Here is a 12,522-nt window from a genome sequence, read left to right as displayed (position 1 = left end):
TAATTAAATAGACAAATATAGAACATGTGCATATAGATTTGTAAGTATTCCACTATTTCTGAAATACAGAGAGAAAAGATGATGATTCTCTGTTCCAGAGGAAATCATTGTAAGGTTGCACATGTCAAGAAACCCTACTACAGGCAGCCAGTTTTGATGATGATACACAACTTCTCATCCTATGAGCTAACAAACAAAAAGCGGAATTACATAGAATAAGCCTGTACCTCCAATTGCTTAGTGCATTTTAACTGATGCTTCATGTTTTTAAGTTATTCATATGTGTTTCTACATAGTCCAAAAGTTGCAAAAGGAAATAAAATACCCTGTGGTTTATGTTACTGTTGAATACAATTTTGTCTAATAATAATAATTTTTTGCCTAAAAATAACAAGGTCTTGGGTTACAGGCAAACTAAAGAACCCAAACAGCAAAGAGGCCATTTATTTTTAGAAGTATTTTTAATATACCTATCAACTTTTTGATTTGATGCAAAACCTGAACTTTAGTAAATATATACAACTTCAAACAACTTAAGTGTGACTGTACAGATAAACATGCCACTAAATCAGGACATTTCTTTCCTCTAAGAAGTCTTCTCGAGTTTTAACCAACAGGATTGCTCACAAAAGTTACTTTGAGATAGCAGAGCTTAGTAAAATGATCCCTTGATGAAATAAAGGGATATTAAGGCCTTAATCATGCTCCAGACAGAAGAATTCATGACTTTTAGTGAAGTTATGAACAGCAGGCAAGGAAAAGAAAACATTGGCTGGGTGACTGATTAAGAGGGAAAACTGATATTACATTGGAAGCATTTCAAGATAGCTCCACAGCATCATTTTGTAATTGCAAAGTGGTCACATTCACAAAAGTTAAAATATTGTACACACTGATGCAAGTGTGAAAACAAAAGCTGAAGATGACAAGATGAGAGGTAAAATTGCATTCAACAGTACATAAACCACAAATTTAGGATGAACACCACAACATGTCTTTTTAAAACTTGGCTAAAGGACACATGAATTCACACACAGTCATTCAATCCTGAAATATTTTGACATGTGCATGTATAACATTTACATATAATTTTTAATAATTTATAAGAAGCCAGAGCATAAACCAATAAACAGACATGTCTTTTTATGAGCAACAAAATAACTCAAATCTATCCAATTCATTTATTTAAGAAGGTAATACAGAAGTTAATACCATGAAAAAAAAGTTTTTAACACTTCATGGTATTCTCATAAGGAAGCTAGGATGAATAAGTGCCTCCATAAAGTACATGCCCAAATAGTCAAAGAGTTTATCCATATTGAACAAATCTGATCAAAAAGGAACCTTACTAAAAATTCCCAGTCCTTATTTCAGGTTAGCTACAGCTGGGCTACCAAAGATGTCATACAGGTAAACTAAGTGACACACTGTAGACCAGGGAGCTGAATTGTTCTGACGGATCCAACAGAAGCAATGGCAGAGCCCAGTTCAGAACTCTCATCTTCAGGAGAGGCAAGATACAACCAGTAAAGTCAAAGTGAAAATGCTTAATTTCTCTAGTATGGGAAATGAATATTGGTACTTTTTCCTTCACAGTCTGCTGACCCTTTGATGAAAGAACACTTCTAAAATTTTTCAAGCAGTAAGCTGGAAAGTCTTGGAAGCAGAGCAGAGAAGACCAAATTCAGAATGATCCCTCCCATCACATGATATTTAAAAAAAAAAAAAATCACAAAACAGGAACAGTGCATTAAGATTCATTTTGAGAAAAAGAAGCCTTTGATATAATTTCTATTTCTATTTGACTTTTCGTCCAACACCCTGTTCATACTCTTCACTAATTCAGATGGACTGTTTGATTTCTACTTCTGTATAAGCACTGAGTGTTGAGCAAGGCGAAGCAGAGCTGTGGACAAGCATCTTCTCTCAGACTCAGTGCTATGAAAGGAAGAGATTATTTGTCCAACTTGCACCATGAACTAGCCCCCAGCATTGCTGAAGCTTAATGCCCTCCACCAGTGTAGCTGTTCAGGCAAATGTTTCAACTTCCTTCAGCCAATCTCCCCAGCCCCAACTAGCAGTTTAATGTAAAACACCATTTGATGTTTGGATTGTGGTTTTTTCCCCTCTTAGTTGAAAATCAGTATTAGCTGCTTTGAAGTGGTTTGCATATTATGGTTCAGGATCTCCCAATTTTGACAGTTTCCACAGCAGGTCTTCAGCTAAGTAGATTCCTTGTGCCTGGCAGGGTTTCTGCAATGTTCTCATGAGACGTTCTACTGGCACAGGAAGTGGCAGAAATATGGGGAAAACAGCTTTTACAACCAGCAAAGCTTAAGGAGTACATCTGCTTGCATTCTGCTGCACTTCAGATTTCTGAAGAGTTCCAGGATTATTATCTGAGGACTCTACTGAGCCCAACGCACACGGTATTTTATCTATCAAAAGCTCTTAGAGACAACACATGAGCTCACAGAAGTTGTCACTACAAGCAGTCTAAGCAAGAAGCATGGGAAACACATTAACTATGGCTGGGACGTTCTGAAGCCAAAAGTTTGTTTTTGGGGAAGCATAGTAGTATTTCTACAGGCACAGCACACAGTATCATCATGCCATCTGGATTAAGTTGGTAATAACTTAAGTCTCGGTAGCATGCCTTATTGCTGACACACTCTTAAGGTATAAGAAATATTTTTTTGAAGGCCCATCACCATAGAATCCTGTATCATCCTGGGAATCAGAAAAACAGCATAAAGTTGAGATATCTGTAAGAGCTACGACAGAATGGAAGGTTTCTCTTTCCACAGAATGATTTAAAGATTCAAGGACAGAGAGAAAATTCTCTCTTAAAACAAAATCTTGCATTCTCTCTTTCTGATGTTGCTGAATCTAAGAACATTTAATTTCAATACTGAAATTAATTTCTTCAGCAAGAACTAGGGGATTATGTAAGTGTAGGCAGCCACAGTTTACTAGGCATAACTGGCCAGTCATTTCCAAAACAAACTTTGTACCAGATACTGGTACAAGCTACCATAAGCTTTTGCTGAGAGATGAACTGTTTTGAATGGCATTATGTTAAGCACTGTTTTCGTTAAACAAAGTTGCATATTCTAACTCTCAAGTAACAAGAGGCTAACTGAGGAAACAACATCTCTTTAGTCCCTTAAATTTAAATGATAGGTGCCTATGGTTTTGCTGAATCTTTTCTATACAGGCTTCAGGAGCATTCCTAAATGTGCTGGTGAGCACCAGAATCTATGTTCAGTGTTCTACAAGCAGGGCAAGTTTTGACCAATAAAGCTTGGAAACTAGCTGTATTTTAGATTCTAAATTTAATCACCAATTTTTGGATTAAGATATGAACACACTTGAAAGTTTAAGTGGGCGCTGGGCCAAAAGCAAAGACATGATCTAATGCTCTGCAATGAATGCTAATTAACACAGCTGTGATCTCTGGTAAACACACACATCCATCAACTTTATAACTAAACACTTCTATAATTATTTTCAAACTCAGGTAATTAAGCCCAGTCAATATAGCAAAACTGGTACAATTTCATACTTTTTAATGACAATGGGGAAATACTGGCTAATATCTTGATAGTCTTATTTTAAAATCAATAGCTACTGCACATAAATAGCTTAAGTGCAAGATTATTCACCTTAATTCTTAAGTGCTTTTTTTCTTAAGCTACGTGGTCTTAGAAAATGCAATTTTTAGAAGCAGAACATTTATATGTATACATCATATCCCTACTGCTCTTTAATGTTACAACCAAAGTTTGAAAGAAGCAAACAAACAGAAAAAAAATCCTCTGAATTCCTGTGCTAGATTTGTACACAGCATTACCATTTGAACTGTCTCAGCAACGAAGGGATGATCTGAACAGCTTAGAAGTATGGACTTAACAACAGATCTTAACAGCTACATTCACTTAAAACAGAAGTTCCTGACTCAGAACTCTCAACAGCAGTTACGTTTCAGTTTGTCCATATGTTCACGCAGTCATTTTAAGCTGTCAGGACTGTAGCTCATTCATTACCCACAACAGTGTTCAAAGAAGTCCTACAAGAGCAGGTCAGCAATATTTAAAGCCTTTAATACATTTAAATGAATCCATTCTTTTTCAAATGAAAATATGAGACAAGTGCTTTAAATCAAGGGAAAGTCTGAAAGATGCACACAGTGTGTAACTATGTTCATTATGTTGTTTGAAACAAAAAGAAAATCCTCTCAGATGTGATTTTTTAGAACAAAACCACTGAATTCACAACAGTTTTATTAACAGTTGCTAATAAAACAGCCAAATCTCATGTCAATTACACTTATCACAAATACAGAGAAATAAAAAAGACTGCCTAATATTTGAGAGCAGATACTTACCACTTCTTCCAAGGCAGCACTTCTTCCAAAAGAACAAGTGAGGTGTGCAAGGCAGTTAACAAATGAAGAGAAAAGTTCATTTGGAATGGCAGTTAAAATATTGCGTGGAAATACTGTTATCAGGTTGCTGATAATACTGGAAATTCCCACTGCTTCAGAGTCTTCTATTTCAATTCTATAGATAGAAATAGCAATTAGTTTTTTGCCCTTAAGAAAAATGCTAAAAGTGAATTGATTTTGTTGATACATTTTCAATCAATAAATCTATTTCATATTAATTAACCACGACCTACTTTAAACTGCCTTTTCTTAATTTCAGTAATCCAACAGTAAGCACAAATTATACCCAGAAATAAGAAAGTCATAACAGTTCTCCACAGAGATACGCTACCCTCCAAACTAAAGATTAAAAGATGCCATCTAAATTTAGAGAGCAGGCATACGTACCCATTGATAGTATTCAGTAATCCCTCGATGAAGTGTGCCAGGTAATCGACTTGTGAACCTTCATCGGGAAAGACTGGCCCGTGCAAAGACGCCAGCTGTGCCAGACACTGTAGTGAATCTTGGGCCATATCTGTATCTTCTCTGATTTTTCGATGTACCTTTCAGGAAGTGAGATAGTTAATAATACACGGAAAATAGGGTGTTCTTACAACAGTCACATGGCTCTCAATCCAAAAGAGCACACACCAAAAAAAGCTTACTATAACTTCCATTCAGTCTGAAATGCAAGGGTTTCTACCACTCTCTAAACTATAGTAAACGTCAAGATCATGACTCAGTTCACAGAATCGCAAGCCTTGAATTAACTCACTGAAACTAACGTCTAGTTAAGTCTCACCTACATGTTGAAAATTGAACTGTCTACTGAATGTTATGTCTTAAAGAGAGAAACAGATGCCAGCCAGTCAGACATACTGCTCCTTCTAAAAACAGCAATAATGACAGTCATCTCTATTATGCTAACTATGCCTAGGCTATGGAGTCTTGCTAAAGTTAGTCAACAAGTTCAATCAAGATTATACAGATGCTTCTTTAGCAGAAGTAAACACTGAAGACATACACAAAAATGAATGCATCACTTCCTTGGCAACACCCTTACATTATACAAGGCCAGCAGTAATCTTCCCGCGTTTCTGCGAACTGTTATGTCATTACTTCTGCTGCTGAGGCTTTCTAGAGTCAAATCTTACTATTTCAGTAATCATATTCTCACATACTTATTTTAATTGTCAAGAATGGATGTAAAGAATTTTCTTAGGCTCATGCCTCCTATTTTTCTTCATAAAATATTTACTGAATAAATAAATATCGGGTAGCCTTTTCACCTCAGCAATATTATACATAAAGGTACAGTTAAAACACTAACCATTTCTCTGTAGCATTATAGTTGCAACTTTGCCCAACTCATAACTAGTTGGATTAGCTGCACAGTTAATCTCTGAAAGAGCAAACTAGCAGGAGAATCAATCCCCGCAACAGAAATACCCCTCCTAATAGACACCCCACACTAGGCTGAGATTAGAACTGAAGGCTTTCTCTTTAACATGGCAGCCCTGCCAACTTTTGCAAGGTTATTAAAATTTCTCAGATCAGATAAATGAATATAAATTGCTACCATTTGCTTACATTACTTCAAGTAGCAAACTAATACTACAAGCCTCAACCATTGCAAATCAGGAATCTAAAACCAAAACTGACAGCACACTGCCCTGGCTAGCATTCATGCAAAAATAATAGTAACCAAAACCTTCCTGTATTTGGTTAAGTAAACTGCAAATGTATTAAAACAATTCTTCATGTTATTCAAAACATTATTCTTATAATGAATATGTAATTGTAAACCAACCAAAGAAACAGATACCTGACTCTAACAACTTCATATTATTAAACAAGGAAGGGTTAATATGTAAGCCGAAGAGTTATTTGCATGTGGAGGTTCACAGCTGACAGTAGCAACTGTCTGGATAGTCTAGACAGCTGTTCAGATTGTGCGTAGCTGTTCTGCCAGTGATTTTTTCACCTTTTCAAAACTGCTGGAACAGATAAACTTGCAGTAAAAAAAAAAAATTAAAAAAACCTAATTTATCAAAAAATCCTATAAAGTACGGACATGTATCCAAGCACGTATCAGATAACTCTCAAGCAGCACTGGAGAGTTCCATTTCCTTTGTCTAACAGTAACTTTGTCCAAGTTTCGAGCACATTATTTCTCTGCTTTGCAAAAAGTAAAATAGCGTGAGAATGCTGAATTCTCAGGTCCCAAGAGATGTAACATAAGATAAAATATCATAGTAAATTAATTTATAAGCCAATATATGTTGCTGCTGTAGTAACTTCTTAGCTGAGCAAAAATGACAAACTTCTTCCCCCAACAGTAGAAAGAAAATAATACTAATTTTATCCAATTTTAGTATCATAAGTCTTTTAAGCTATAGAAATTGAATATTACATACCCTATCCCAACTCTACCTCTTCCCATCCCTCCTAACTTAATCTATTTTAACTTGTTTGGATTTACTTTGTGCTGAGGAAAGAGATGCAGAATTCTGCACGCTGCAGAAAAGAAAACTGCAATTACATTACTATTTTCAGCTGTTCCGTTGAGCAAATGCTTTAAGATCAGCAAACACAAACTGTTCATTTGATCTTTTTTTGAGAGCTGTTACACCTTATCTGAAAGACATACACTACTACTGCTCACCATGTTTGGTTACAATTGATGAATACATGTCCAAAAGTATTAAACGTATAGAAGTTTAGATTATATACCTTTTTCTTTTGTTAATGGTCATAAATTTAAGGCAATTTATAGGCAAAATACATACTCAGTAACCTAGGAAAAATACAATACTTCTATTTGTAAGTATTTTGACAAGCAAGCTGAAGTTAACAGAATCAGTCCTACCTGATGCAAAAGGAAGCGTCCAACAATACAGTTTTAGAACAGCAAGGAGCTGCTTTCCCTGTGGTCTGGACTATGAAAGTTGAAGAAAGAAACTTACTGTAAAGAAAAGCTCCATAACTCTGCTGTCCAGGAGGGTCTCGCGCCAGGATTCTGTTGGCTTTAGCATCACATTTTGTGAGGATTCAAACATAGCTATATAATGTCTGCCCAGTTATCTGGTGTCAAGGTCAACAATAACATTCCTACTTGGCTTTAAAAAAATCCTAGATACAACAGGATCCATTCAGAAAGAATGTAATGGAAACAAACTTTAAGCCTCTTCACATACACAGCATAATTCATGCATGAGGCCAAGGAATAAAAGGTATTAAGTATTGAAAAAAAGAATGCTCCAGGAATGTTAGATAACAGTTTGATCATAATTATGAGACATACCATAGTGATACGATCACTTTGATAACCAGGGTGTCTAATGTGACACAGCGAGAAGGGAAAAAAGCAACCGCAATTAACAGGTGTTAAAATTTATGCAAAATGGGAAATCATTTTCTACAAGATTTTCCTGGCAGCTTTTAAAAAGGCCTTATGATAGCTAAAGATAGCTCATTGAAATCTATATCCTATTTTTCTAAATAGCCAAATATGCGTCACAGAATGCAGATATGTTAGCCCTGCATTAATCTACATTTTTTAATCACACTGTGAAGAACAAAAGCATAAGGCACCACAAGGCATTGTCACGTTAAACATGTTTGTAAGACGTGCATGAAAAACGTACACTCCGTGAAGCCATGATTTGCTGCACTCTTTTCAGTTCTTACTGTGTCTTTTGGCATAACTTAATTTACAAATTCTGCAAATGCTCAATGCTCTAGTACAGAAAAAACCAGACGTGAGTAAAAAAATTTAAACAAGCAAGTTACATTCTTTGTCAGTCTGATCACGCAGAAGAGTGTTTATCAAAGATTTTTGAAAGTGCTTCCTTCTGTGACACCCCCCAATACAAACAGTAGTAAAACTGCTTTAACTCAGCAACTTACATTTTCATTTGTCTTTATTAAACCCTTATCCTCCCTGATCCCTTTCTGACACAACCATCAGAATAAGTAACAGCATGCTCAGCTGCATGTAATTTACTTATTGGTAATGAACTGCATTAACTTTTGTAGTCTAAGTCATCAGGTATTATAAAAAACATGTATCAAGAAGTATTTATATGTCTAAAAAAATAAATTTCACAACAGTATCATTCAAGAAAACAGACCTCAACTTTTGATAGGTTTTGTTTAAGAGAACAATATATAAAGCAAACATCTAGCTTAATGTGAAGGATTGGGCCACAAGACAAGATGCACAATTTCAGTTTATTTACACTTGTCTTCTGAGTTCTACCAAAACCTGATATTCCTAACAACACTGTGCAGAACCACATTGCAAAAAAGTGACTTTTTCCACAGCACAGTACCAAGTGGACCTTCACTGGTGGTATGTGTTCAGAAGCGTTGTCACATTATAATGCATAACAGTGATCAAGGACTTTCACATTAGTGCAAAACAAAACCAGTTTCACCATTTTCAAAATTGTAAGTGTGTGTTGAACCATACCAGATTATTTCAGATGGGTAAAAACTAAAAATCACAGAATTGTCTATTTTACTTCCATCTGAAATACAGATGTCATTTCAGTGATCAAAAATGCTATCATTCTGCCCCATTTAAAAAAAACCCAAAGGGCATGAAATTATGACATGCAAGCATCCTTTATCAGGAGTAATATTACTAATATATTAAAACTAATTTTAACTGGCAAATTAAGCTATGCCTTTTTTCCCCTTTTCATTCAGAATATTTTAGAAAAAACAGTGTTTTGAAATTGTTTATTGACAAGAGTGTCCTTTGCTGTAACTCTCCAATAAATGACTGGCTTGGAAATACATCAATATCAGAAGATTGTGATATATACAATATCAACCTCTGAAAATCAATTTGCTCTTCCCTAGGTTGAGTCTACAGAAGGGACCAGCTACATAACACTTTTCACGTGGAATGAAAGCAGGGCCAGTTTGCTGTCACTATTTTAACAAGCCTCAGTATTTAGCAGGCCTATCCTGTTATTTTTAGTACTGTTTCTCACGCTAATGGACTGATGACACATCTGACAATAGCAGATTTGTGGGTAAAATATCTGTTCACTGAACAATACAAATTATGCCTGTACCTATCATGGAGATCTTGCATCCATTTTCTATCAAGTACTAGATGTATGCAAACATCAGCATAAGTTGGCTGTAGAGATGCTTGCTACCGTGAAATACCTCAACTTATTCTGTGCTATGGTTCAGCCTTATTAGCAAGCAGCCCAGTTATGCCAAACCTGAAAAAATGGCACTAGATTACCTAGTACATAGGTGTACACACGACAAATGCAGTTTTCATCATCAAAAATTAATTTAATTCTCAATACTTATGAGGAAACAAAAAGTACAGAACTTGCACAACACTTTTTTGTAAGCACTCAAGCTATAACATAGATTTATGACAAGCATAGACCAGTCTACTATGATATCCTGGAGGACCTAGTGGTTTTTTGTTTGTTTTTAACTGAAAAAGAATTGTAAACCACTCCTGATAATAAATATAAGTGTTTGTAACACTCCCAGTTCTACTGAAGAATGAGTAACTCTCATTACAGTTCACTTTGAATGACACAGAAATCCAAGCTAAGAAACAGCTACCAGATGCCCGGCAATGCTTCACCTAGTTCACAAAACTTATGGCACTGATTCCTACAGAGACTAGAAACTTCTGTTTGAATCGGAACAGACTATTCAATAGTATGTACTAAGATCTACTGAAAAGCATAAGAATATAACTAGATGCCTTCTTGTATGATAAGGCTCATATGCTCACCAATTTAGTGCCTAGAGAGGAAGAGAAGACCATAACGTGTAAGACAGATTTTCTTTTATCTTTGTGTAAACTTATGTAAGTAGCCATTAGCTCTATGCTTGGTTTTGTTTCATGAGCTGAAGAAATAAAAGTAAACTTCTTTAAATTGTAAATCTGTAATTTAAAAATTTTAATTTGTAAAAAAAAAAAAGATAAATTTGAAGTTTTATATGCTTCTTGGAGGAATGTATTAAAAAAGAAAATAAAAGATAAACAAATGTGTAGTTTTCCTCCCACTCTTTGCCTCTGTCCCAGGAAGGGGCTGAAGGTTGAAGATGACTATCAAAATACTTCATATCCTAAGGCAGACACGTGGGATTATAACATTTCACTTCAGGACTTCCCACAAATTCCAGTATCTAAGAATGGATCCCACAGTGTTTTTCATAAGAGAAGCTGGGCTTGCCTTTCCACAAAGCAGTAAATTAGGAACTCAAAAATCAAAGTTGAGATTTCTTCTGCGAGAACCTTGTTCTCAAATTTGTCCACAGGAGTGAAGAACAGTTCAGAAACGGAGGGAAAACTCTTGGGGTGCTAAGGCCCGAATATCTTTCTCAAAAGTGATTTTAATCACTTTACCTTTGTTGTTTGGAACATTTCTGGAGAACTTTGTGTCAGTCTTACACTTCTATTTTACAATAAAAAACTGCATTAGAAAAGTAACTGCTTGGAAATCTGCCACCCAGTGTTAAAATGCTAACATACTGATTATAGTTGTATTTTTAAGACCTCCTCTGGCTTGCTAGGTTATCAGCCAAGGACATGGGATGAGTCTAGGAGCAACTGTCTAAAACTGATGCAGAGGCTTGCTGCCCCCTATGGAGAAATGGTTCACAAACCTTTATATAACTTATACTCCTAGCAAACATATCCAGCATTCAGGAAAAGGAACATATGCTTAAATATTTAATTATTAAACATAAGTATTCTTAACTGTCATGAGAATGAAACAACTACTTTGTGTTGGAGACACTGGATTCACATTGCATCTGTGTAACAACAGGCATAGGAAGTGTAGGAAGACTCAAGCTAATTTTAAAACTGGCCAATTCCGGAGCCACTCATGGTGTGGTCATGCCAGTACCAAGTCTCATGTTGACCACTCAAGTGGATTCTGCAGCTCCTGCTACATTTTGCTGCTATGTTTATACAGCTAATAGTATGCCAGCTAATCACTTAAGCCTAGCTTACACTTAAAGAACCTATGCAGAAGTGACTACCATGCAGATGCAGCTCAAGAGTCACACCTTTCCACTATATACTGGCTGCCATCTAGGAAGCTGATGACAAAGCACTGCGAAACTGGAGACTTAAAACCACTGGGACAAGAGAGCAGAAGAGAAAAAAACCCCAACTATATATTTTATCAGTTCTACTTCATAAAAACGGTCATTACTAGTCTCTTCTCCTCTTCTGATAGTAATGTTTTTAAGATGCTTTTTCATTGCAAACTTTTCAGAATTAATTCAGGAAAACCCAAATGATGAAACACTAATTGTTCAGAAGTTCAATGTCAATACAAATGTGTTTAGTGCAATTATGTCCAAATTCAGGGAATCTGTAAATCTCTGTTTTGCCGAACTTTGTCTTAAAAAGTTGCTAGAAAGTATTGTCAAGAAAACACATAGTACCCTAGAAATAATTTCTAAACATCAGGGATTTTAAAGTCCGATCAGTTTTCACCTAAGAATGATAAAAGTAAAATGCAGTTCTCTTTTGCACTTTCTTAAATACAGCTATTTTAGTTACATTGAATTTTTCTTTAGATCCCAAACAATAGCCAGGATAATATCCCAACCCTTTATCTTTCAGATAAGGACAGACTGCTGTAGTAAATTCAGGATAATGCCAGGCTGCTAACAAACATAAAACCTAAGGAAAGCAGCCCTGCTGCTGAAGGAAATCTGTGTTGTCGCTCCTCAGTACAGGCTCAATCATTTCTGTAGCTGTGCAACAAATCAAACTGGGGACCTCAACCTGCTAAAAAAAAGTTTTTACCCAGGTGGTTCCCTGCTCAGTACCATGCTCCTGGGAGGTGCTAGGGCAGGATGCTTTTTCAGCATCAATGCCAACTTGAATCAATCCTCAAAACAAACCTCAAGTTTTCTGGAGCATTCTGTTTTTCATGTACTTCCATTACACATAACAGATGCTACCAATCCAGGTTGGACCGAGTTCAAATCGTGAGAGTCTGCAAAGCTATATGGTTCACAGGATCTCCCAGAAAGGTGTCTCATTCTGGCTTGAGGTACAAAAGATGTTTTCAGAACAGAGA

The 12,522-nt window shown here is 36.0% G+C and overlaps 1 protein-coding gene across 2 annotated transcripts in view; it reads right to left on the bottom strand.

The window, feature by feature from the left end:
- XPO4 (exportin 4) overlaps positions 1-12,522 on the bottom strand; it is a gene marked incomplete at its 5' end in the record, with an annotated part of 81,988 nt that overhangs the window by 21,139 nt on the left and 48,327 nt on the right. For both annotated transcript variants that reach the window (XM_082010431.1, XM_082010432.1), the window contains 3 exons: positions 4,388-4,562; positions 4,835-4,992; positions 7,396-7,501. In XM_082010431.1, the coding sequence (XP_081866557.1) occupies positions 4,388-4,562; positions 4,835-4,992; positions 7,396-7,501 (439 nt within the window). The remainder of the gene's footprint in view (positions 1-4,387; positions 4,563-4,834; positions 4,993-7,395; positions 7,502-12,522) is intronic.

Source organism: Phaethon aethereus (assembly GCF_964289735.1).
Source record: "Phaethon aethereus genome assembly, chromosome: 1".
In the NCBI taxonomy this organism is placed as follows: domain Eukaryota; kingdom Metazoa; phylum Chordata; class Aves; order Phaethontiformes; family Phaethontidae; genus Phaethon; species Phaethon aethereus.
Note: the sequence above shows the minus strand (reverse complement) of the source record. Positions and strands in the feature narration are given on the sequence as shown.